Source organism: Culicoides brevitarsis, chromosome 2, assembly GCF_036172545.1.
Source record: "Culicoides brevitarsis isolate CSIRO-B50_1 chromosome 2, AGI_CSIRO_Cbre_v1, whole genome shotgun sequence".
Lineage (NCBI taxonomy): Eukaryota > Metazoa > Arthropoda > Insecta > Diptera > Ceratopogonidae > Culicoides > Culicoides brevitarsis.
In genome coordinates this window covers 6,700,878-6,723,602 of record NC_087086.1, presented here as the reverse complement: position 1 = coordinate 6,723,602, position 22,725 = coordinate 6,700,878, and the positions used below count along the sequence as shown (strand labels likewise).

At 27.3% G+C, this 22,725-nt stretch overlaps 1 protein-coding gene across 1 annotated transcript; it reads left to right on the top strand.

The window, feature by feature from the left end:
- Nucleotides 1–3,445: 3,445 nt before the first annotated feature.
- Nucleotides 3,446–22,138, top strand: LOC134828416 (MDS1 and EVI1 complex locus protein EVI1-A). The gene is made up of 8 exons (XM_063841394.1): nucleotides 3,446–3,531; nucleotides 3,593–3,742; nucleotides 10,579–10,710; nucleotides 10,773–10,893; nucleotides 15,941–16,121; nucleotides 18,547–18,709; nucleotides 18,934–19,821; nucleotides 20,907–22,138. The coding sequence occupies exons 1-8, from the start codon at nucleotides 3,475–3,477 to the stop codon at nucleotides 21,942–21,944; spliced, it is 2,730 nt and encodes a 909-aa protein (XP_063697464.1). The 5' UTR covers nucleotides 3,446–3,474; the 3' UTR covers nucleotides 21,945–22,138.
- Nucleotides 22,139–22,725: the final 587 nt, after the last annotated feature.

The following is a 22,725-nucleotide window of genomic DNA, read 5'->3' as shown; positions in this document are numbered from 1 at the left end:
ATGAATGTTTATATAAATGCGATGATAAACCCGAAGCATGCGTGTTGACAATTTTATTTAAAAATATTTATAATTTATTTCATTCTCGTTATTATATTACATATTTTTTAACATGAGCCTCTGTTTCAAATTCATGTAAATATTTATTCCAATGATATTTTGTTGCAACATTGTTTGTTTACAACGAAGTAATTACATTTTAATAGAGATTAAGAAGTCATTTTTTACATGTCAATAAATTTGAATGATTTATTCAAACGATATTCAATCATCATCTGATATAAGCGCGTAGCTGAGTTAAAATAAAATAATAAAGGATTGCATGGCAGCACACGACATAATCCCTTTTTTTGTGTCGCTTTCTATTAAAAGCAATATTTTACCTGATGATGAGATCGTTTGGCGTTGAGTCGACGGAAACATTTAACGTGTGGATGTTGTAAAAAAAAAGGTTTGAATGCACAAAAAAGGGCGCGTCTGGGTGCTTGAACAGGAAAGAGTAGAAAAAAATTATAATTCATGATAATTATTGAGAGAAACATGTCAAACGATGAAAATTGATGAGTTTGTTAAATTTTGATGAAAATATGAAGAAAATGTTCAAGGTTCAATGACTTTTAAAATTTATGTTTTATCTGTTATTGACAGTTACTCAAATTCACTCAGAAAAATAATTTTATGAAAAAATCGATTTTTCCAATAATTTTTATTTATCATGAAAAACATGAAATTTTTATTAGAAATAAGAGAATCGAATCTCGTTCGAAAATCTCTTGACGGTAATTTTTTCACATGAGAACAACGAGATTTTTTCTTTCAATTAAAAGGCTGCACACATAAAATGAGAAAATAAAACTGGACAAACATAAAATTTATCGCACATTAAACAAAAAATCTTGTATCCGATTGCAAAAGTACAATAATAAAATGTAAATAAATGGCGTATATCGCTGGCAGGTTAAACGAAAAAAAAAATAAATAAATAAAATCTGAAGTAAGGTGAACGTTTATAAAAAAAAATAACAATAAAAATAATGATGATGAAAAAAAAGAGTAGCAAAATCTTAAACTGTGCATTTTACCACATATCGCCAATCGTGTAGGTAGCGAGAGCGTGGAATAATGGATAAAGATATGATACACAATAAGAGGCAGCAGCAGTTTTCGATTCTGGATTCGTTGTGTAGAAAAACCGTAAAAAGATACACACGCCTTTTTCTCTCGAAAAATATTGTTTGAACGAATCTATATGGCGAAACAAGATAAAAACCATTATACATTTGTTCGACTCACGAGTATCTGTACATTTGTCTGCCTTGGCTCGGTTTGTGTGTTTTTGTTAGTTATTGTGCTCTCGACACACATTCTCCGACAGTTAAAAGTGTATTTTTTCCAGCACGAGACTGCACACCTTCACATCGATATACACAACGCCACGGCGCACAGATAAGAAATTCAACAATAATAGACTTGAAAATCTTTTTACGATTCTTCATCTGTGGAAAAACCATAAAACCGAACAACGGCAGAGAGTGTGTGTGTGTGTGATATCAAATAATACAATAAGAAGCATCCTATGGATATAATCCCGCCCTATGTTGCTCCTCCCTTGTGCAAATAAACTAGTATCATCGCATCGCTCATCACATCGATACATCTCGCGTAGCACGAAGCTCCGTACAGGACAAAGATATGACTCGAGAGTCGACGTATCTCTCCGAATGAACAAAAAAAATGTGATTCAGATTATATTTTGTTTTGTACTTACCCGCTACGACGCTGCTACGATCCGAATGTGGTAAACATCTTCATTCACAGCACGGAACGCGTCGTACATCCAAAAAATCTCGTATGATCATTGCGTATCTCTCTCCATATCCGTTGAGATTTGTAGGGGCAAATGTAACCCCTAATATGTGTAAACTCGTGTGTGCGTACGATATGAGAGCTACAGAGATGAAAATGAATGTGTGTCTGTGTGTGTGTTCGTATTGAATGTGACAATTTAATCAAAACAAAAATTTTCAGTCTGCTATTAGCATCCGACAGACAGACAACACACATAGTTATCTCCACGAAAGCGCTGCTGCGTTTTTAACAATAATATAAGATAGTTGTTGTTTGTTGCTCGAAGGAAATTATTTTTTCGGGATAAAAGTTTAAAAGTTTTTTAAATAAATTGAAAGAAAATTGCTCAAAAATTAATGAAAAATAATTATTTATAGAAAATTAAAATTTACATGAACAAAAATAGTGAAAAAAAAATAAAAACTTATGGAAAATGACAAATAAATATTAAAAATACGAAAAGGACAGAAAAATTAAAATAAGTGAAAATATGAACTGTTAAAAAAATTAATTTAAAAAATAATTAAAACAATAAAGTGAAAATATCAAAATGACAGGTAATGAAAATTAAAGTGAAAATTATTGTGAAGAAAATTATAAAAAATATTGTAAAATAAAATGGATTTTAATGAAAATTTACCGAAAATTATTTATTTTAAATAAATCAAATTTTTTCAGATAAATAAAATTAAAAATATTTTAATCAATAGTTTTTAAAACAAAAATTTTGGATTAATTTTGTGGTAAAATTATCAAATAAAAAATTAAACTTCTTCTTAAGTTAAATAAATTAAAAAAAAAAATAAATAAAAAAAAAATAGTAATGATAAAGTTGATTTTCAATTTTCACAAAAAAAATAAAATATTTCAAAAATTAAAATCTTTAAATCAAAATTATTTTTTTTTGTGATTTTCTCACATTTAACAAGAACAAGCTATAACGTTAACTTTAAGCCAATGAAAATTCTTATTGGAATAGCTGAAGCATTTCAAAGCAACTCTCTGAATTTTAATATTTTTAATGAAATTATCCAACTATTCAAGAAATTCAACTAGGTATATTTGATTTTTTTAAAAATCTTCCTAAATTGAAATTTAAAATTTATTTATTATTTTTTTTTACAATTCAAGCGACGGTCTGTTTAATCATTTTAAAAACTCATTTTAATTATTTAATGAGGTTTGCGATATTGTAAAATGACCCAAAAATTAATTAAAAATCTAGATCATTAGATTTTTATGTTCAAAAAATTCTTAACAAAAACTTGTCTTTGTGACAAAGACGCCAAAAATGTATTAAATTTCAACAACAAATTAAAAAAAATGCTGATCGTTTATATCAATATTTTTCTACTGTGGTTTTAAACAAACAAAAATAAACATAAATTTGATACAAACAAATATTTGTATTGATCTCTTGATATCTTTTCGAATACATTGTATCATCTTTAAAAACATAAGAATTTGTTATAGACAAAAATCTTTGGATCAAGCAAATTTTTGAACAAATAAACATAAATTTTAAACAGACAACTTTTTTGTCTCATTTTAGGAAGCAGCGGAGACGAATCAGACTCATCACGTTCATTTAATCTAAATCAAAGTCAAGTTTCATTTGATCACAAAATGATGCCTTTAAGTCCGATTAACGATATGAAATACAGTCATCATAACTTACAAAAGGTAAAAACTTTTAAAATTCACCAAAAAATTGTCTTACTTAAAAATAATTTTTTTTAAATAGTTCGCGAGATTTCAACAGCCTCCAGACGAGTTAGAAATCAAAAACGGAATGGTAATAGCAAAAGAAGCAATACCCAAAGGTACCCGATACGGGCCTTTTCTCTGCAAATGGACTGCAGACGTGCCTTTAAATCCACAATTCGCTTGGGAGGTAAGTGCTATTTTGAATGCGTTTTACAAGTACTCCTGATGGTCGGTTTTTCTTGAAGCACCCTTCAAATTTTAATTTTGAGTGTTATTAAAATTTTATCGTAATTTAATTTACTTGCGAGTGAGTTCAATGCGAAGGACAGAAACAATGATCGCATTTATTTGTTGTTTGTTATTGAAGTACGTGCCAATACAAATTTAATCGCTCTTCATTTTTTTTCTCGTTTTGAATTGCAAGCAAAATCGTAATTTGAGATCATTTTTATAAATAATATTCCTTACAAAATAAAATAAAATGTATTCACAATGTTGTATAGTTAGGTTACATATTACCAAAAGTTTTTGATGACTTTTTATGTAAATGCAATTATACATTTTTATATTAAATATATTTTATTATTATTTAGGATATTGATTGGGATTAAAAATTGGATTGAAGGGTCGTCGTTTAAAATTTAATTTTTATGAATATTTTACCACTTTTGTTCTTATTTTTTCATATTTAAATGTTGTGCATTGATATGACATTTATAGGGGAGAAATTTAAATATTTTTTTGTGTATAATTTTTGGAATAAAATTTTACTAAAAGTTCATGTAAAAAATATTGTTGTTGCGAAAGCGCATTTTTATAAAACTTAATTGCTTACTTTATATGCTTTCAAAAGAAATGTTGATTAAAACACAACAAACCAAATATACCTGTAAGCAATTGTCACTTTTTTCATAAGAATACATTTTCTTAGATAAGATTTTTCAATTTAGTGTTCGAATAACAACATTTCTACATGAACCACAAATATTTTTCTTCAATCCATGTACCTTACTTCGATTCAAATGATCTTAATTTTCAAATTTAATTGCAGAAGGTATTTCTTTAAATTTTCAATTCTAGTTTGATATCTTATATCCAATGTTCCTTTCGCTTATATTAATTATTGAAAGTTATGTTCAGTCGTTTTTTCATAATATTCCATGAAGCAGCTCTTTAATATCTTCTCTGATATGAGTTTTTAGATGTTAGCAGAAACTGAAGGACGTTGCTTTTTGCAAAATTAAAAACTCTTACCATAACTTTAGGTTTTTACAAGAACTGTATTGAGAAATATCTTGTTGAACTCTTGAAATATTTCACAGGCACATTTCTTGAAATCTGAAAAAAATAAATTAATGTTAATTTTTAAAAAAATGTGAGGAATTATTTTTGTTTGAATTTCGCTGACAGACATCAATTTGGATCAAAATTGCTCTTTTTGTGGATTCAACTGATGAACCTAAAAAAATAATCTAAATTAACTTTTTTTTCTTCTTATATCAAAAAAAAAGCAACAAATACTTACCAAATATTTCCCGTTCCAACAATTTAGTCAAAGTCAAATTACTTACATTTACATTATAATATGTTGTTATAACATTCCCACAAACACGTAAAATGAATATCATAATTCAATTGAACAAAAGGGCGCCGTTTCACCGAATATTCTCCCCCTCCCTCTTACACACATTTATTTTTCACTTACTTGCAATAAAAACGTTGCACATTACAGGATTCTTAAATTATATTACACATTATTTTATAACATCATCATCATCATCCATTTGATAACAATAAATAACAAAATCGTTTGCCAATTTATTTTTCTCGTTCACAGCAAGAAAAATCAAAAAAATTCTGTCCCAAAAATAAATCCCCAAAAAAAACATCCGAGATTACATAAAATCATAAAACAATAAATCCATCTGTTTTTAAGAACATTCACCCAATTTCCTTCTGTCTGAATGGATATCTGCCGAAAAAGCAAGTGAGTGAAAAGAAAAACGATAAATCATAAATAATATTTCACTCGCACACACTTGACCCCCTATTACTCGTAAGAGCCGTAAGTTGCTCAAGTAATTTAATAAATGGTCTTTGAACGCCCCATTATCACTGCGTTCGACGAATGCGTGTGTGTGTTACATGACAAGCGGATGATGATGATGTAATTTTTGGCAAATTATTAGCCGATGATAAAAAGTTACTTACATTGTTATCCTTTTAACGGGAACACTCAGCGTCATGGACGACACGCGTTTTCTCTGATGGGGGTGTCTCTGCTATATGTCCTAAAAATATAAAAAAAAATTAACCAAAAAAAATTTTTTTTAAACCTATAATTGATTAAAAATTTTCCCCTTCTACTTACGGCAAAGCCTCAAATTACGGAAACCGAACAAGATTGAATTTAACAAATAATATTACCCTCACTTTTGTGACAATCACGCTGATGATGGTTACGTCAATTTTCAAAGTTCACCAAAGAAAGAGGCAATTTCCATTGTAATGTGATCAAACACGGAAGAGAGAGTGCTAATCTCGGAACACGGTAAAAATATGACACGAACGAGATTTTTCTGTGACAAGGATGTCAATGTGATGCTCCCTATCTTATTTGTTGTAAAAACTTTAAAAAATATTCATATCGATACCGGAATAACGGAGTTATAAAAATATAATTGTTCAGATGTTTCATAATCCTAATCTACTCAATTTGTCGTATTATGTTAGTTTTTTTTTTGTCAAAGTGATACAAGATTCTCCTCTCTCCTTTCAATGCACAGTAGGTAGTTAAATCTCTGTGTGTCTCTGAATGTATCAAATAATAATCGAATTCTCATCAATAGAACATCAAAAATATTATTTTTAGATTGACATCTCTATACCAACACCGAACTCCGAACACATTTATTGGCATTGACCAGGTGTAATATTTTCATAAATAATAATCTCGGTAGTTTTACCTCTCTGCTGCTCTGCACCGAAAAACAGTAGAGAAACAGAACAAGAAGAAGAAGAAGATGTCAATTGTGTTGATGCAAAATATTGTTTTTACAATTCAATACAATTCAATTTGAGATCCTTGAGGAACGGCATTGTGAAAGGGTTCCGAAAATAAACAACGTGTATGTTGCCTCTGTGAGCTTCTGTGCGTCATGATTATTGATTATTATGAATTTTTCAACTGAAATTTTCGGTTCGACGTTTCGGGGAAGGATGATTCAGTTGAATGTTTGGTTAAACTGAAAAAAAAAAGAAAATTTATCATATCAAAAAATCAATGATTTATAAAGAGATTTTTTTTTATAAAATTTTTAATGAAAAATTTTCTATTTTACAAAAAAAAATTTATAAAAAATTATAAAATAAATTTATAAAAATAATTTTATTACTTTTAAATATGTAAGATACAATATTGCAAAAAAAAAAATTTTTTACATTAAAAATTAAATTATTTATAAAATAATTAAAAATATTTTAGAAATTTAAAAAAAAAGTAATTAATTTAAATTGAAATGAAATCAAAAGTTTAAAAACATTTTTTTTATTTTTTAAATAGAAAATATTTAATTTAAAAATTTATTTTCAAATTTTCAATAAAAAATAATTCATTAATTTAAAAAAAAAATTAAAAGTAAATAAAAAATTGTAAAATAAAATATGAATATTAATATTTATTTTAAAAATTTTGAATTAAAAAAATGAAAATAATAATTAATTTAAATTAAAATAAAACAAAATTTTTAAAATAAATTTTTTTAGTTTAAAATCCGGTTATTATTTTTTAAATTATTTTTTTTTATTTCGAATTGAAGAAATGAATTTTAAAGAAATTTTATGAATTTATAAAATTTTTAAATTTAAAAACTAAGAAATATAAATTTAATTTTTTAAATTTTTAGAAAAAAAATAATTAAATAATAAATTAAATTAATTAATAAAAAAATTAAATTAAAAAAAATTAAATTAAAATAAAAATAATTAATTTTTATAAATAAAAAAAAAATAATTTAAAATTTTTAGAAAAAATATAAAATTTTAATTTTTTTTCGATAAAAAAATTTTTAGCAAAAAAATAAAAAAAATCAATTTAAAGTTAAAAAACATAAAAAGTTAAGCAAAATTTGTAAACAAAGACACAAAGTCTACCACAAAACTTTCAAAAAAATTAAAATAAATGAACTCACATTTTTTATCTCCCATCTCCATTCCAAATATATCACTAAAAAAACTGACATTTCTGTCCATTTTTCTTTTTTCTCTCAACTTTTGTTCTCTTATTTGCCCAACTGGAGCTTGCGCAAAGATAACATCGCCGAGCTTTGACACCGAACACTTCTTCAACCAAAAATTATCTCGTACAACCCTTAAAAAGAAAAAGAAAAAAATTGACATATGCCAATAAAAAATTCATTAAAAAGATAAGATAAAAAAAAATTTTCAGACAACAAAAAATTAAATGAACCTCCCATTGTATTATTCAAACACGAATTCAACAAAAGAGGTATCCAAACACACACACATGTGATTGATGGTCATTTCAGAGATGATAATCTGTTGACAGCTTGTTTCGACATCTCTTTTGCAACTTTTACAACAGAAAAAAAGAGATTTCAGTTGATAAAAAAAAGGTTATCGATTATCCCGAAAACGAGTCCTAAACGATGGATTGTTCATTTTTTGTCGGGTTTTTTTTTGTGTTTGTTAATTGAATTAAATTCTCAATTAAATATAAACGACGCTCATTCAACCCACTTCTTTTTTTAAAAAAAAAAATTTTATTGAAAAAAAAACATGAAAACGCTTTCAATTTTTCTCCTAAATTTCATAATTCGCTTGAACAGCACTTGACTCTTTTTGCAACTTATCGAATCAGTCAACTGGTAAAAGTCTCAATTTTCATGACTTTTCAAGTGCATTACGGAAAAAAATGAATAAATAAATAATATCGCTCACCCTTTTTTTTTCTTTGGTACAAGTCGAAGAAGAGTATTAAACGTGTAACAAAATATTTGCGTACACATATTTAAATTTGTTATGACTTTTGATCGAAGGGAGAAGATATTAAACGTCAACATATTGAGATAAATAATTTAAACAAATTTATCACTCAAAACATGTGGAAGTCCAATTTGTATAATTTAACGGAATGTAACACTTGGTGTGTCCATTTCTGGTCAATTTTAAATTATTCCAACTGAAAAAAAAAAAAGTTTGTCTCTTTTTTTGCATTAATTACATCTGACGTCGCTCGAGCTCGTTTCGAACGAAGAAGAACAATTAACAAAAGTATTTGTTTTTGTCACGTACGAAAGAAATCAAAAAATCACGACGAGATAATAAGAAATGAAATTCAATACTACAACAACAAAATACGTGTTAAATGCGTGTTCTTTGAATTTCTTGTGTGATATTCGAGCGTTATTCGATGCATTGTTGTCACCAAAATAATTTAAATATGCTTTCAAATGGCACAAAAGAAGACACCGGACCATTATTAACTCACCATAGAGAGGACTACTTTTTGTCTTGTCACGATTCAGACAAGTGTCCTTTGGAACAATTCCTGCCTATCGGCTAAAAAAAAAGGAAAGGAAGACATAAAAGAATAAGATTATGCGTTGACACAACTTCTCTTGACCATGACACATTATTTCTGTCTTTTGTCATAAATTTATGAATTTTTTTTTTTTCAGAAGAAGACGAACTTTGAATGAGAATATCATGTCAGTCAAAGATAATCCGCAATGTAATATTAAAAAAAAATTTCTTTAACTTTAAACGATTCATTTCGTCTTTTGTTCGTTTTGTCGTTTAATTGTTAGTTTATTATTAGTTTAATGTTAACATATGCATAAAAAATTGTGAGGCGGGTTTATCTTTAAATTCGTTACAGAATGCATGAAAAATTTTCTTTCTCTCGAATGTGTGGCGATCAATAAATATTTAAATAATAATAATTCAAGTCGTAAACAGTTTATTTACAGTAAACAATAAAAAATTTGTGTAATTGGATCTTCCTTTATTTACTTTTTTTTTCGAATTGCGAGTGATATGATATGCATGAACACTGAAGGAAATTAAATTTACAGTAAAGTTCGAGCGAATTGGAATAAAATTATGTTTTATGAGTTTTATGGTGTATGAGGAAGAACGAGATAGATGGATAGGAAGGTTGGAGTGTGTAAGAAGAGACGAGATATAGTGACGTTTTGATTTCCCCTCGTTTTTCGTGATGCATGACAGAAGCAATATCCCTCTCGGGAACTTTTTTGATGGGTTTCATGCTTCGGTTGAGCGGGATTTTTAACAGAAAAATTAATATTTTATGGTGAATTTTGATTAAATTTGTGATTTTTATAATTTTAACATATTTGACAGTTAAAAAATTTTTAAAAAGATTTTATATGAAAAATTTATTTAATTTCATTAATTTCAATTTAGTTTATTTTTTTTTTGTATGTAATTTTATTCAAATAATTTTTATTTAAAATTTTTTATTTTTTGACAAAAAATTTAGAGCGTTAAATAATTTTTTTTTAATTTTTAATGTTTTAATTCCTATTTTTTATATAAATAAAATAAACATTTGTTTAAAAAAGGATAATTTAATTTAATTTTTTTTTCTGTTTAGGTTAACATTTTTTTTATTTTAATAATAAGATTTTTATAAAATAAAATGTTAACTTAAATAAAAAAAAAATTAAATTAAATTATATTTTTAAAAAATGTTTAGTTTCTTTTTTTGTAAAAATTGAGAATTAAAACATTTAAAAAATTATTTTACGCTCTGCAGTTTTTGTCAAAATATAAAAAATTTTAAATAAAAATTATTTGAATAAAATTACAAAGGTATCAAAAAAAAAAATAAAATTAATTGAAATTCAATAAATTTTCATACCGATATAATCTTTTATAAATTAATTTAACTGTCAAATGAATAAAATTAAAATATTTTTTTTAAATTATATCATTTTTTTATTTTAATAAAAAACGATTTTTTTTCTTAATTCTTTTCAGTTAATCGTCAATGAAAACAACAACGTACGAGGATGGCTCGATGCCTCTGAATTTCCTACAAACTGGATGAAACACATTCCTTGTGCGTCGAAGGAGGAAGCTAACATCCAACATTCATTCCATTTTGGACATGTAAGAAATTTAAATAATTTTTTGTTAATTTTTCAAAATTTAATATTTTAATAAATTTTCAGATTTGGTATGAAGTGACTCACGACATCCAACCAAACGAAGAATTGTTATTACCTCCAAAAGTTCCTTTATTTTTCCGTGATATGTATGATGGGTTCGAAGACCGAAGTGATCGTGAAACAGGTAAGATCATTTTTTTTGTTAAATTTTATCTCTTCATTAACAGTAGAAAAAACATACAAAGAGACAAACATGAAAAAAGCGATAAATTATGAAGGCACACGATTCCATAAAATAATAATCATCACAATAATCAGGCGTTTATATTTGATGACACACTGCTGCACATTATTTCGTGTCATTTATTATTCAATTTGTTTTGCAATGCCTCGACTCGGAGCGTACAGATATTAATATGATGAGGGTATAATATGTTTTATGCGTATTTAGATGCACAAAAGAACTCCCTAAAAAAATTTTTTTTTGCTGTAAATGACGACAACGAGATATAATCCCGGTGCAACTGCGTGCATCTCTCTGCAGTCACGTTAACACAATACAATAATGATGATGTTATATTGTTGTTCATCTCCTACAGGAGTATATGGGCGACGGTTGTCATCACCGTTTAAATTAATCGACGATAAAGCAAACATTAAGCCGTGTCGCAGTAGCTTAGTGTGCGATGAAAAAAATAAGTTGAATAGATCATTACAAAAACATTTAAATAACTTTTAGGAGTCATGAGGGTGAAATTTGCACTTTTGTTTGTGATTTTTCATAATTTTACATTTTTGGCAAAATTATGAAACTAAAAAAAATTTGTAACAATACAATTATTCGTTAAATAAGATTTTTAAAATTGGAAGTAAAAAAGTATAAAATTTCATTGAAAACCTATTTTGAAGTTTGGAGACAAAAATTGAACCAATAATTACAAAAAAAAAGGAATCGAGAGAGGAAATACTGAAAATTGGATATATTGATACCTAATGCCTTTTTATTCATCGAGCTGCAATTAACAAAAATGTGCAAAATTTTTGACATAATGACCTCATTCAATCAATTTAAACAAAAGGATACAGAATTGATCACATCCTAATATGCACATTTTTGATGCAAGAGTTTCGAAGTATGTCTAAGAAAATGTTCTAAAATTAGAAGAATCAAGCCAACTTGTTACACCTCGATGAGACAGAAACCATAGTTGATCCCATAGAAGACTTCGACAACCCTCCATGTATCTTCTCTTAGACATATCAAACTTAGTTTTCTTAATTAGTTTAATATCATATAAAAGAAAAAAATATAAACCAGAGAAAGACGAATAGAAAAAGTTTAAAGAAAGTACATTTTTTGATATGAAAATATTCGAACAGATATTCTAAAACATATAGTGATTCGAGCTTTTAAAAACTTCTTATATAGAATAAACTTCAAAACGACTTATTGAAAATGATCATTTATGAAATTTAAAGACTTTGAACTTAACACTTTAAAAAAAACTCCGATAATTTCTATTTTTAGTAGATTCTTTTAAACTTGACACAAAGTCTCGCCTATAAATTAATATATATTTTTGAAATAACATAATAGCTAGATAAATATTTCTGTAAGTGCAAACTTTTCAATCATATTTTTATGTCGTAATATTTTAACCATACAAAAAGTCATATAACATCATCTAATGTAAAAATTGTGTCATATCACTTTTATGGCGAATTTGATTATTATCCTTTGCGAATCTGCACATCTACACCCCTCATAGACGATCATTTATTGTAGATTTAACCTTGCTGATAAAACCTTGCGCAAACTGCGAGGGATCAAAATCGAAGGATTAAAAATATCTGCACAAACTGACATTTATCGCTTTTTGTCCACGGGACAGTAAAATACTCAAATGTCATGTTTTGCTCCTTGTTGCGGGAGAGACTCGACAATTAATGAAGTTGTCATTGGTGTGAAATTGATTTGTATCTCCGTTTGCGATGCCATGTGAAATGAACACGAATGTGTGATAAAACGGGATAACGCAGCATATTGTACGGATAATCTGTTTTTCCGACCGTTAATGGAGGGTTGTGTGTTTTGTGTGATATCGCGCGTTATTGCGGCAAGAGAGACAGATGTAAAAAAGTGATTTTGTTACACTCTATAATTAGTTCAATTGAATGTAAAATTCTAAAGTATTTGTGTAAACACGAAGTTAATCGTTCGTAAGGGATGGAATTTGTGGGTTCCAACTCAGTAATTTCTTTTAAAAGAAATTTTTTGACTTTTCATGCAAAATTTTTAAGTTTTGATTCGAATAATTGGACAAGTTCAAGCATGAATCAACGATCAAGTAGATCACAATAAAAGTCATAAATTCAACGAAAGAACATTAAAATGCACTTTTTGAACATTTGTGGTCATCAAGGTGCACAAAAAAGATGACTTTCCCACGTTGTCCATCTAATTCTTCAAAAAGCCATATGGTACCATTTATTAAGAATATTGTACCTTGCATTTCTTACATTCGGAAATCGAAAGTCCAACTGTTGTTTTAGCTCGTCATGCATGCAAGAAAATGCCATATCGCACATCGAAGTCAAGGATGACTTCCTTCAAGAGGGAGTTTCTTCCTTCTTGAATATTCATGCCAACTATAAAGACGAGTTGTGGGAAAATGTTTTGTTGTTTTGATGATCTTTACTTTTTTTTTTACTTTCCTGAGAAAATTGGCAGGAGTTTCATTGAAATCGCGTTTGTTTGTAATTTATACAGTTTTAACGATCAAAAAGTTACAACCGTCGTCGCGTCATGCTCCAGACACGTTTGATATCATTACATATTTTATGTGATTCGTCACTACACCTGCCCGTTACTCCTGCGATGAAAAATCAGTCGGGACTTTATAATTTTTCAGTTGATATTCAAAAAGCGGATAGATCACGCACAGAAAGGTGAATTAACTGAATTAGCGTTTGCTGCTTGTTTTTGTATCTAAAGATTTCAAATTTAAAAAAAAAATTGTTTTTTTTTTGCTATTTTTGATAAAAAATTTTTGACAAATTAAATAAAAATAATTTTACAATTTAGAAAAAAATTAAAACACTAAATATCTCAATACCTATTGAGCACAAAAAAAAAATTCAAAATTTTAAAATAAAAAATTTTTTTTTTTTTTTTAAAAATAATTTTTTTTAATAAAAATTCTTAAAAATTTCTATAAAAGCATGAAAGTCAAAAGCTTTGTTTCAAAAAAAAATTTTTTTAAAAAATTGAATATTCAAAAAAAAAAATAAATATTCATAATAAAAATTTTAAAATATCAAAAAAAAAATTTTTTTTTGTATCGAAATGAAAAAAATTTTTAATAAATTTGTTCACAAAAATAATTGAAAACAAGTGAATATTCTGATTGTCCTTTCCTCATATGCACAGAAATAACTTTAAAATATACATAAATTAGTCCATTTGACTTTACCACTTTTTCACATGTTGTACCCCTCCGTGTGTCATCAGGGCAAAACGAAGGGTAAATCATCCCTTTTTGAATGTTGTGTAGCTTTTGACCAAAACGTTAAAACATACAGCAATATTGTTCCACTTCAGTCACATCATCAACCGTCAAATGGGGCATTTTGACCTAATTCATTGAGTAAAGTTACAAAAAAAATATTTTTTAATTTTTTTTTACTTTTTAGTGCTCAAAAAAATAAATTTCTCAAATTTTGAAAAAAAAATTTTTTTTTTTAATTTTCATATTTTTTTTTTTAATAAAATATTATTAATTTTTTTTTATTAAATTTTTTAATAAAATAATATTAAAAATTTTTTTAATAAAAAATTATTTAAAAATTTTTTAAAAAAAACCTATAAATAAATAAAAATTACATATATAAAAAATTGTTTCAAAAATTATAATTTTTGTAAAAATAATTTAAATATTCAACTTTTTTAAAATTAAAATTTTAATTTTTTTTTCATTCAAAGGTCTTAAAAAAATTTAAAAAATAATTTTAGAGTAAATTTTCACCCCATTTGATCGTCCTCCTTAATTGTGCTTTACCTGTATTTAATAGAATATGTAAATATATTGTCTGTAGATTACTAAAAAAAAAAGAATAAATGGGGAAATTATAATTTTTCTACACAAACAGTACTCCCATACCGCACACTATCAATCACATATGAATGATAGAACAATATCCTTTCGTGCGTTTGTGTGACATGCACGACGACGCTCGTTGTCGATGCACAAAGCACGAGAAACGGCGAAACTATTCTACCATGCAATTAATAAAAGGACACCGGACTTAATAACTTTGGTGATGTTTCGTGCCGTATAAGAGTCCTTCCTTCAATTGAATAATGACCAATTGTTTTCTAACCAGCGAAGGCTCCGGATGTGAGAGATAAAGTGTCTTTTAGTAAAAATCTTCAAATTGAAACCTAAAAGAAAAAAATATTGAAAAATTATTTGAAAAGTGAAAATATTCTAAAAGAAAAAAAAAATAAATTAACAGGTGTTTGAGTGAAAAAATCGTTTGAAAAAAGAAAACTTTAGAAAAAAAATTTAAAGGTGTGTGAAAATTTTCGTTAAGAACTAAGATTTACTAAAAAAAAAATTTTTTCAAAAAGTCAAAAAATATTTCACGAATTTTTGAGAAATAATTATTTTGATTATATAAAAAAAAATATCAAAATAAAAAATATACAATTTAAGAAATTTTAAGAAAAAAATCAAATTTTAAAGAAAAAATTAAAATTTTGTGAAAATAACATTTTTTAATTAAATTAATTTTTATTAAAATTAATTTTAAAAAAATATTTTGATTTTTCTAAATTATTTTTAAAGCTACAAATTCAGCTTAAATATACCTAAATATTTTTTTTTTTTGAATTCAAATTTTTTTGAATTTTTTGTTAGAAAATATTTAATTTTCTTTTCACAATTCAGCAAATAAATATTTTAAAAATATTTAAATATTTAAATTTTATCTAATTTTCTCTCCAAATAAATTGAATATTTAATTTTCAAATTAAAAAAAATATTTTAAATTTTCTCGCAATCTCATCTTCAAATTAAAAAAAAATAAAATTAATTTTAATACAAAAAAAAATAAATTAATAAAAAAAAAAAAAAAATATGAAAAATATAAATATTAATTAAAAATTAATTTTAATTTAATTTATTATTTTTTTAAATTTAAAATAAAAATTATTTTTTTTTTATTTTCAGGATCCCAACACAGTGGTACATTCGAAGACGACTTCAACACCTCCTTAGAAAACAGTCAACAAGGCGAAAACAGCAACGAAAATCATCACAACGCCGATAACGAAGGCGCCGAAGAGGACGACGAGGATGGAATAGACTGTCGTTGCTTCTTATGCGATCGACAATTTAGTGACATTGACTCGTGAGTACCTTTTTTACCTTTTTCCCTTCGTTTTTTCCGTCCCAATATTCAAATAACTCGCCATAAATTCAGATTTAAATCCTTTTTTTTCGGAATTTGATTATTATGACGCACGATATCACCCGACAAGATCGAATGATTAGTCCCTGTTTCGAGTGCTTTCCTCTAATTTCACACGATTCGTGGTCTAATGTCGCCTCATTGATGATATCAAATGATAATAGAGTACAAAAAAAAATAAAATAACAATATCTTGTATTCAGCTAATCAATCGTCGAGCTGGCAAAGTTGACTCAATTGGAAGCAATTTAACGACAACAATAAAAATCATTCAAGTGTTTCAACTGAGCAACTGGGCGACAACAAAAAAAAAATAATAATTTGAATATCATATCGCATAATAACCTACTGATGGTCACTTAACACGCAGGTTAACGTGGTAAAAAACGAGTAAAAAATTAAAAACAAACACGAAAAGAAGTCATTTTACCCTGATTTTTTTTCTGTTCTGAACTCGTTCTCACCCGTTGTGTGTGTGCTTTGTATTTATTTTTCATTATAACAATTTTTGTGATTTGCGAGGGTGCTTTATCAATGAGCCAGCACGCGTTCGATGTGACTTTTGTCAAACGGAGCAATTTGAAATGTTTATCTCGGAATATAATGAAAGAGAGAGCGCACGATGGAAATAAAAAAAAATGTGAGGACATGCAATAAACAAATCTAAAAGAGTTATCAAGATGATCCTCGTGCTTCGTGGATGGAAATGACTTGACCAAAGGAGCAATGTTGGTTAATTAATTGGACTTTTGTGTTTTGCGAGTGACCTGTAAATGTTAAGTTTTAACGAATTTTTGATCAAAGTATGAAATATGAAGGATTTTTTGCGATTTTTTTTAGAAAAAAAATATTTTAAAAATTATTTTTTGAAAAAAAAATTTTTAAATTATTTTTGGAAAAAACAATTTTTTAAAAATTATTTTTCGAAAAAAAAAAATTTTTTTGGGGTCCAAAAAAACTGAAAATATTTTAAATTTTTAACGAATTTTTGTGAAAATAATTATTTAATGAAAGAATTTTTTAATTGTTGAAGGATTTTCATCTTAAGAAAAGATTTTAGAAATTCTTGAGAAATTTTAAGAAAATTTTTTAATGATTTAGAGTCAAAAACTGCCCATTTAATGAAAATCGACAAAAAATATGTCCATTAATTAACATTTTTGGAAAGATTTTTATGATTTTTAGAAATTTTTTATTCATTTTTGAACTGCTTTAGTAATCTAAGTAAGATATTTGGACTGCTTAAAAACTTTTAATTTTTTTTTAAAATATTTTCCGAATAATTTAGAAAATTTTTTAACAAGGTTTTATGAAAAAATTAACAACTTTTGAAAGTATTTTGCCTTCAATATCGTATTTTTTTAAATTAATTTTTATATTTTTGAGAGATTTTTTGAAAATTATTTTAATTTTTTTTAAATATTGAATATTTATTTTTTTCCCCTTTTAAATGAAATTTATTCAATATTTTAATAGAATATTAAAAAAAATCTTTTTTCAATGGATTTTTAAAATTTTTGATTTTTATGATAATTTTTTTGAAATATTTTTTACTTTAGAAAATCTTAAAATATTTTCAAATTGATAATTTTTTCAAATTTTTACAATTTCATAATTATTTAAAAAAAAAATTCAATTTTCAAAATTTTTCATGAAATTCTTAATAAAAAATTTCTTAAATGACAATTTTTAGCAAAAATTTTTCTCAAAAATATAATTTTTATGCAATTTTTATTTTTTCAAAAAATCTCAGGTCAAAAATCTTACCTTTTCCATTTGAAAAAAACTGCCCTAAAACCTCAAATCTCCATAATTGTCACCCTCAATTAGCACAACTGATTACCTTGATGCCCCGTTCTCACACTTTGCTGCGTGCTTTAACGATTTTCCCCGTAAAACCTACAATTATCTCTCTGCCTAAACACGAAAAACCTGTGTACAATAATTGGAAATGCATCAATTAATAAATAAAAATAACAATAAATCACCGAACAAAACAAACGAACGTGTGACGGCGACATCAGTCTACCGAGTTCCGAAAAAGAAGACGAATAATTATATTTTAACAAGCGCAATCCAATAATCAGACCATTAATTTTTCATTCGTTAATTACACAAGAGGAACGCAGTCATTGCGTCAACTCCCATTAACGATTAACACCTTTTTGGATCGAAATTTGTGTGTTTTTATCGAAAAACTACCGAAATTCGTGAATATTTTATGACTGAAGGTTGTTTGTTCACACCTCACATCACATTTTTTGTCTAATTGTTGTTTTTCCTTGTTTTGAGGGGACTCGACTCGCTCATGTGAATAATTTATCATAAATTTCTTCTTTTAATTGACTTTTTTTTTTCGTTTCAGCCTTGACGATCATCTTGTGACGTCACATCAGTATCCGCGGGACAAGTATCCGTGTGAATTGTGTTCGCGCGCTTATTCTTATCGACCTTCTCTGATTCGACATCGGGCAGTTTCGCACGGCGAAGTTCGCAAATATCCCTGTGAAAATTGTAAAAAGGTAGCTGTAAGATTTTTTTTCGTACTTTTTTAATACAATTTATTTTTTTTAATAAAATTTATTTTTTTTTAAAATAATAAAATTTATTTTTTTTTTAATAAAATTTATTTTTTTTAATGAAATTTAATTTTTTTTTTTTTTTTTTAAAACAATTTTTTTAAAATTATTTTTTTTTTATAAAATTTATTTTCAAAAAATTTTTTAAAATTAAATTTAATTTTTATTTTTAGGAATTTTCTGATCCATCGAACTTACAACGGCATATTCGGACTCATCACGTTGGTGCTCGAAGTCACGCGTGTCCCGAATGCGGTAAAACGTTCGCTACATCGTCAGGATTGAAGCAACATACCCACATTCATTCGTCAGTCAAGCCCTTTCAGTGCGAAGTTTGCTACAAGGCATACACCCAATTCTCGAATTTGTGTCGGCACAAGCGGATGCACGTCAATTGTCGCATGCAAATCAAGTGTGGCAAGTGCGGACAGAGTTTCAGTACCGTAACGTCTCTTTCGAAGCACAAGCGATTTTGTGATTCCACGGGCAACCTTCCGCCGCATAATAATTCACGTGAACTCCCCCTGACATCATCTGGAATTCAGTCGTCGGCTCAAGCAGCAGTTGCCGCCATGAATACGCCTCCAAACCCCTTTTTGATGTTCGGTGCGCGAAGTCCCTTTTTCCCGCATGGCTTTCCGCATCATTATTCCAGTCTTCAAAGTATGTTTTCGCAGCACAATTCGAGTCAACCGCCCCATTTTCCGCTACTTTTCGGCAAACCTCCCATTGATTTGCCCGAACATCCGAGAGCGGAACACGAAAAAGAAGTCAAACAGCGACAAAGTAGCGACGTCACTTCGAGTAATCATCACGAAAAGAGCAATTCGTTGAGTCCGTCGCCCGTTTTGAGTCATTCGACGCACTCGTTGTTGCAGACAAACAACAATAACAACATCGCGAATTACAATTCGAAGGAAAGGAAAGATCTGGCAGATATTGTGAGTGAACGGAAGAGACGAGTTAATGCGAGAAATAGTCTCGAGGAGCGAGAGGAAGTTCAAAATAGTCGAAAAAGGCGATCGTCGGAGATTGAGGATGATGGCGAAAGTGTTGAAAAGGTAAGATTTTTATATTTTTTAAAAAATTTAAATGAAATTTATTAAAAATCGAGTAAAAAAATTCAATTTTTCTTAAAAATTTAATTTTATTTTTTTTATTTAATTTAATTAAATCTTTGTTTAATTAAATTTAATTTAAAATGAACTCTCTTAATTTTTTTTATTTTTTTTTCTATTTTGCTTTATTTATTTAAAAAAATTCAATAAGGCAAAATAATGAAAAATTATAATATTTTTTTTTTGTTTTTTTTATATGTATTTTTTAATTTTTGAATTTCAATTAAAATCTATAATATTAATGTTTGCAATGGAATTAATATTTTTTAAATATTATATATTAAAAATTCTTTCTCTTGAAATATTTTTTAAAAAAATTGAAACATTTACATTTACATTAAAAATAAATGTCAAAAAAATTTTTAAAAAATATTTAAAAAAAAAATATTAAAAAAATTTAAAAAAAATTTAAAAAAAAAATATTAATTTTTTTTTTAATTTTAATTTTTGACATTCATTTTAATGAATTTTGAATTTATAAAAAATATTTTAAATTTTTTTTATTAAAATATCATCTTTAATTTGGAAAAAAAATTTAAAAATTATTTAAACTTAATTATAAAATTTTTTATTTTCATTACTTATTATCTTTTTTCGATTAAAAAAAAAAACTATTTTGGAACAAAAAATTGAAATAAAGTATAGAAATTTAAAAAAAATGATTTAAAATGAAATGAATTATTTATTAAAATAATAAAAAAAATAATATTAAAAAAAATGTTAACTTTTTTTAAATTTTCATTTGAAATCATTAAAAAATTATTTAATTTTTTTTGTAAAAATTGAAATATTAATTAATTTCTTACTTTCAAAAAAATCGGATTTGGAAATTCCTTACTAATTTTTTTTCAATAAAATTTAAAACTGATTTTCAAAAAATAAAATTAAATTAAAAAATCATAAAATTAAATTAAAATTAATTTAATAAAATAAATAAAATAAAATTATTTTTAAAAATAAAAATAAGATTTAAAAAAAATAAAATGAATTAAAATTAATAATTTATTTATTTTTTTAATTTTTTTTAGAAAAAACCGATGACCAAAGAAAGCAGCGAACAACCATTAGACTTGAGTGTCACAAAGAAAAAATCCTTCAGCGAATCGTCAACAAACGACGACGAGATCGAAGTCGAAGTCGTGCGTCGCGAAAAGCCCCAAACGACAACTGCTTCGTCGCCATCTACGGAATTGCCGACGCCCGAGCCTGCACGCAAACAATGTACGCCCGTTCGCACGCAACAGGCAAGTCCCTCATCATCCATTTCACCACGAATCTCACCCACACCGTCATCTTCTCCAGGACCGCAAATGGTGTGTCCTCGCCCGATTCATCCGATAAACCTGATGGATGCGCTCTACCGCCCGACGTTTCAACGACCTCTCAATCCTTTTTTAGGGCAATTCAACCGCGTTAACTTCGAGCTATTCCGCAACGGGCCTTTTCCCACGAAACCCTTCACGGAGGCACTAATGGCTGCCGGCAACATCTCAAATTCCGCCATTGCAGCTGCCATGGGCAAGAACAAGGATCGTTATTCGTGCAAATTTTGCGGCAAAGTTTTTCCTCGATCGGCGAATCTCACGAGACATTTGCGCACCCATACGGGCGAACAACCTTACCGATGCAAATATTGCGAACGCTCCTTCAGCATCTCGAGCAACTTGCAACGACATGTGAGGAACATTCATCACAAGGAACGCCCGTTCAAATGCAATTTATGCGAACGCTGCTTCGGACAACAAACGAATCTCGATCGACACTTGAAGAAACACGAAGCTGATGCCACGGGTTTGGGAATCGGGCCGAGTGATTCGCCAAGTAGCACGGAAGCAGATCGCGCTGATGACTCGTATTTCGACGATATTCGAGCGTTCATGGGAAAAGTCACGTATTCGGATGCCGCGCATCATTTGTATGCCCCGCTTGCCGATGCGCACATGCCCGGTTCGAATAACGAGACGGAAGTTGAGGATGAGGACGACGACGAAAGTGACATAATTAACATCGAGCTGAGTGACAAAGAGGCGCTGAACAACAATGAAAGTATCGAAGTTTCCATTTAATTGTTTGTGCTTGTTCCGTGACACATCTCTACTTACTATCTCTAATCATCGTACGTTAAGTAAAGTAAATTTTAGAAACACATGACATCAATCATATTCTATAGGCAAATATTAACCAAAGTTATCTAATGTAATTCGTAGCGAGTAAGAATTAAAGAAAATTGTAGCATAAGCAAGGAAATGTTTGATTTTATTATTATTATCGCACAAAAAAAAATAAATAGTTATCGAGTTTTGTTATTTAATAGTGTACTCATACGAAGAAAAAAATGAAAATTAATAAAGAGTTCATTTGTTTTTGTAATAGAATTAAAAATTTAAAGTTTTTTTTTAATTTTTTGAAAATTAAGGTAAGAAATTTTTAAAAATGTAAAAATATAGTTTTAATGTTTTTTGTTTTTAAAACTAAATCAAGAGCAAAAAAACTGTGTCAAAAACTGTGTCAAAGCAATTTTTGTCAAATTTTGCTCCAAATGGATAAAAATTTGTCAGAGGGCTCTAATTTATCATTTTTAATCATTTTATAACTCAAAACTGCCAAAAAATTGAAACTGAAAAAAATTTTTTTCTTTGACATAGTTTTGTTTTAAAAACTAAATCAAGAGCAAAAAAACTGTGTCAAAAACTGTGTCAAAGCAATTTTTGTCAAATCTTGCTCCAAATGGATAAAAATTTGTCAGAGGGCTCTAATTTATCATTTTTAATGCCAAAAAATTGAAACTGAAAAAAATTTTTTCTTTGACATAGTTTTGTTTTAAAAACTAAATCAAGAGCAAAAAAA

Excerpts from the sequence above, each read along its gene's own strand:
- LOC134828416 (XM_063841394.1), top strand. The coding sequence starts at position 3,475 with ATGATGCCTTTAAGTCCGATTAACGATATGAAATACAGTCATCATAAC. Across the intron at positions 10,894-15,940 it reads CCGAAGTGATCGTGAAACAG|GATCCCAACACAGTGGTACA; the intron begins GTAAGATCATTT and ends TTTTATTTTCAG. Across the intron at positions 18,710-18,933 it reads AAAATTGTAAAAAGGTAGCT|GAATTTTCTGATCCATCGAA; the intron begins GTAAGATTTTTT and ends TTTTATTTTTAG.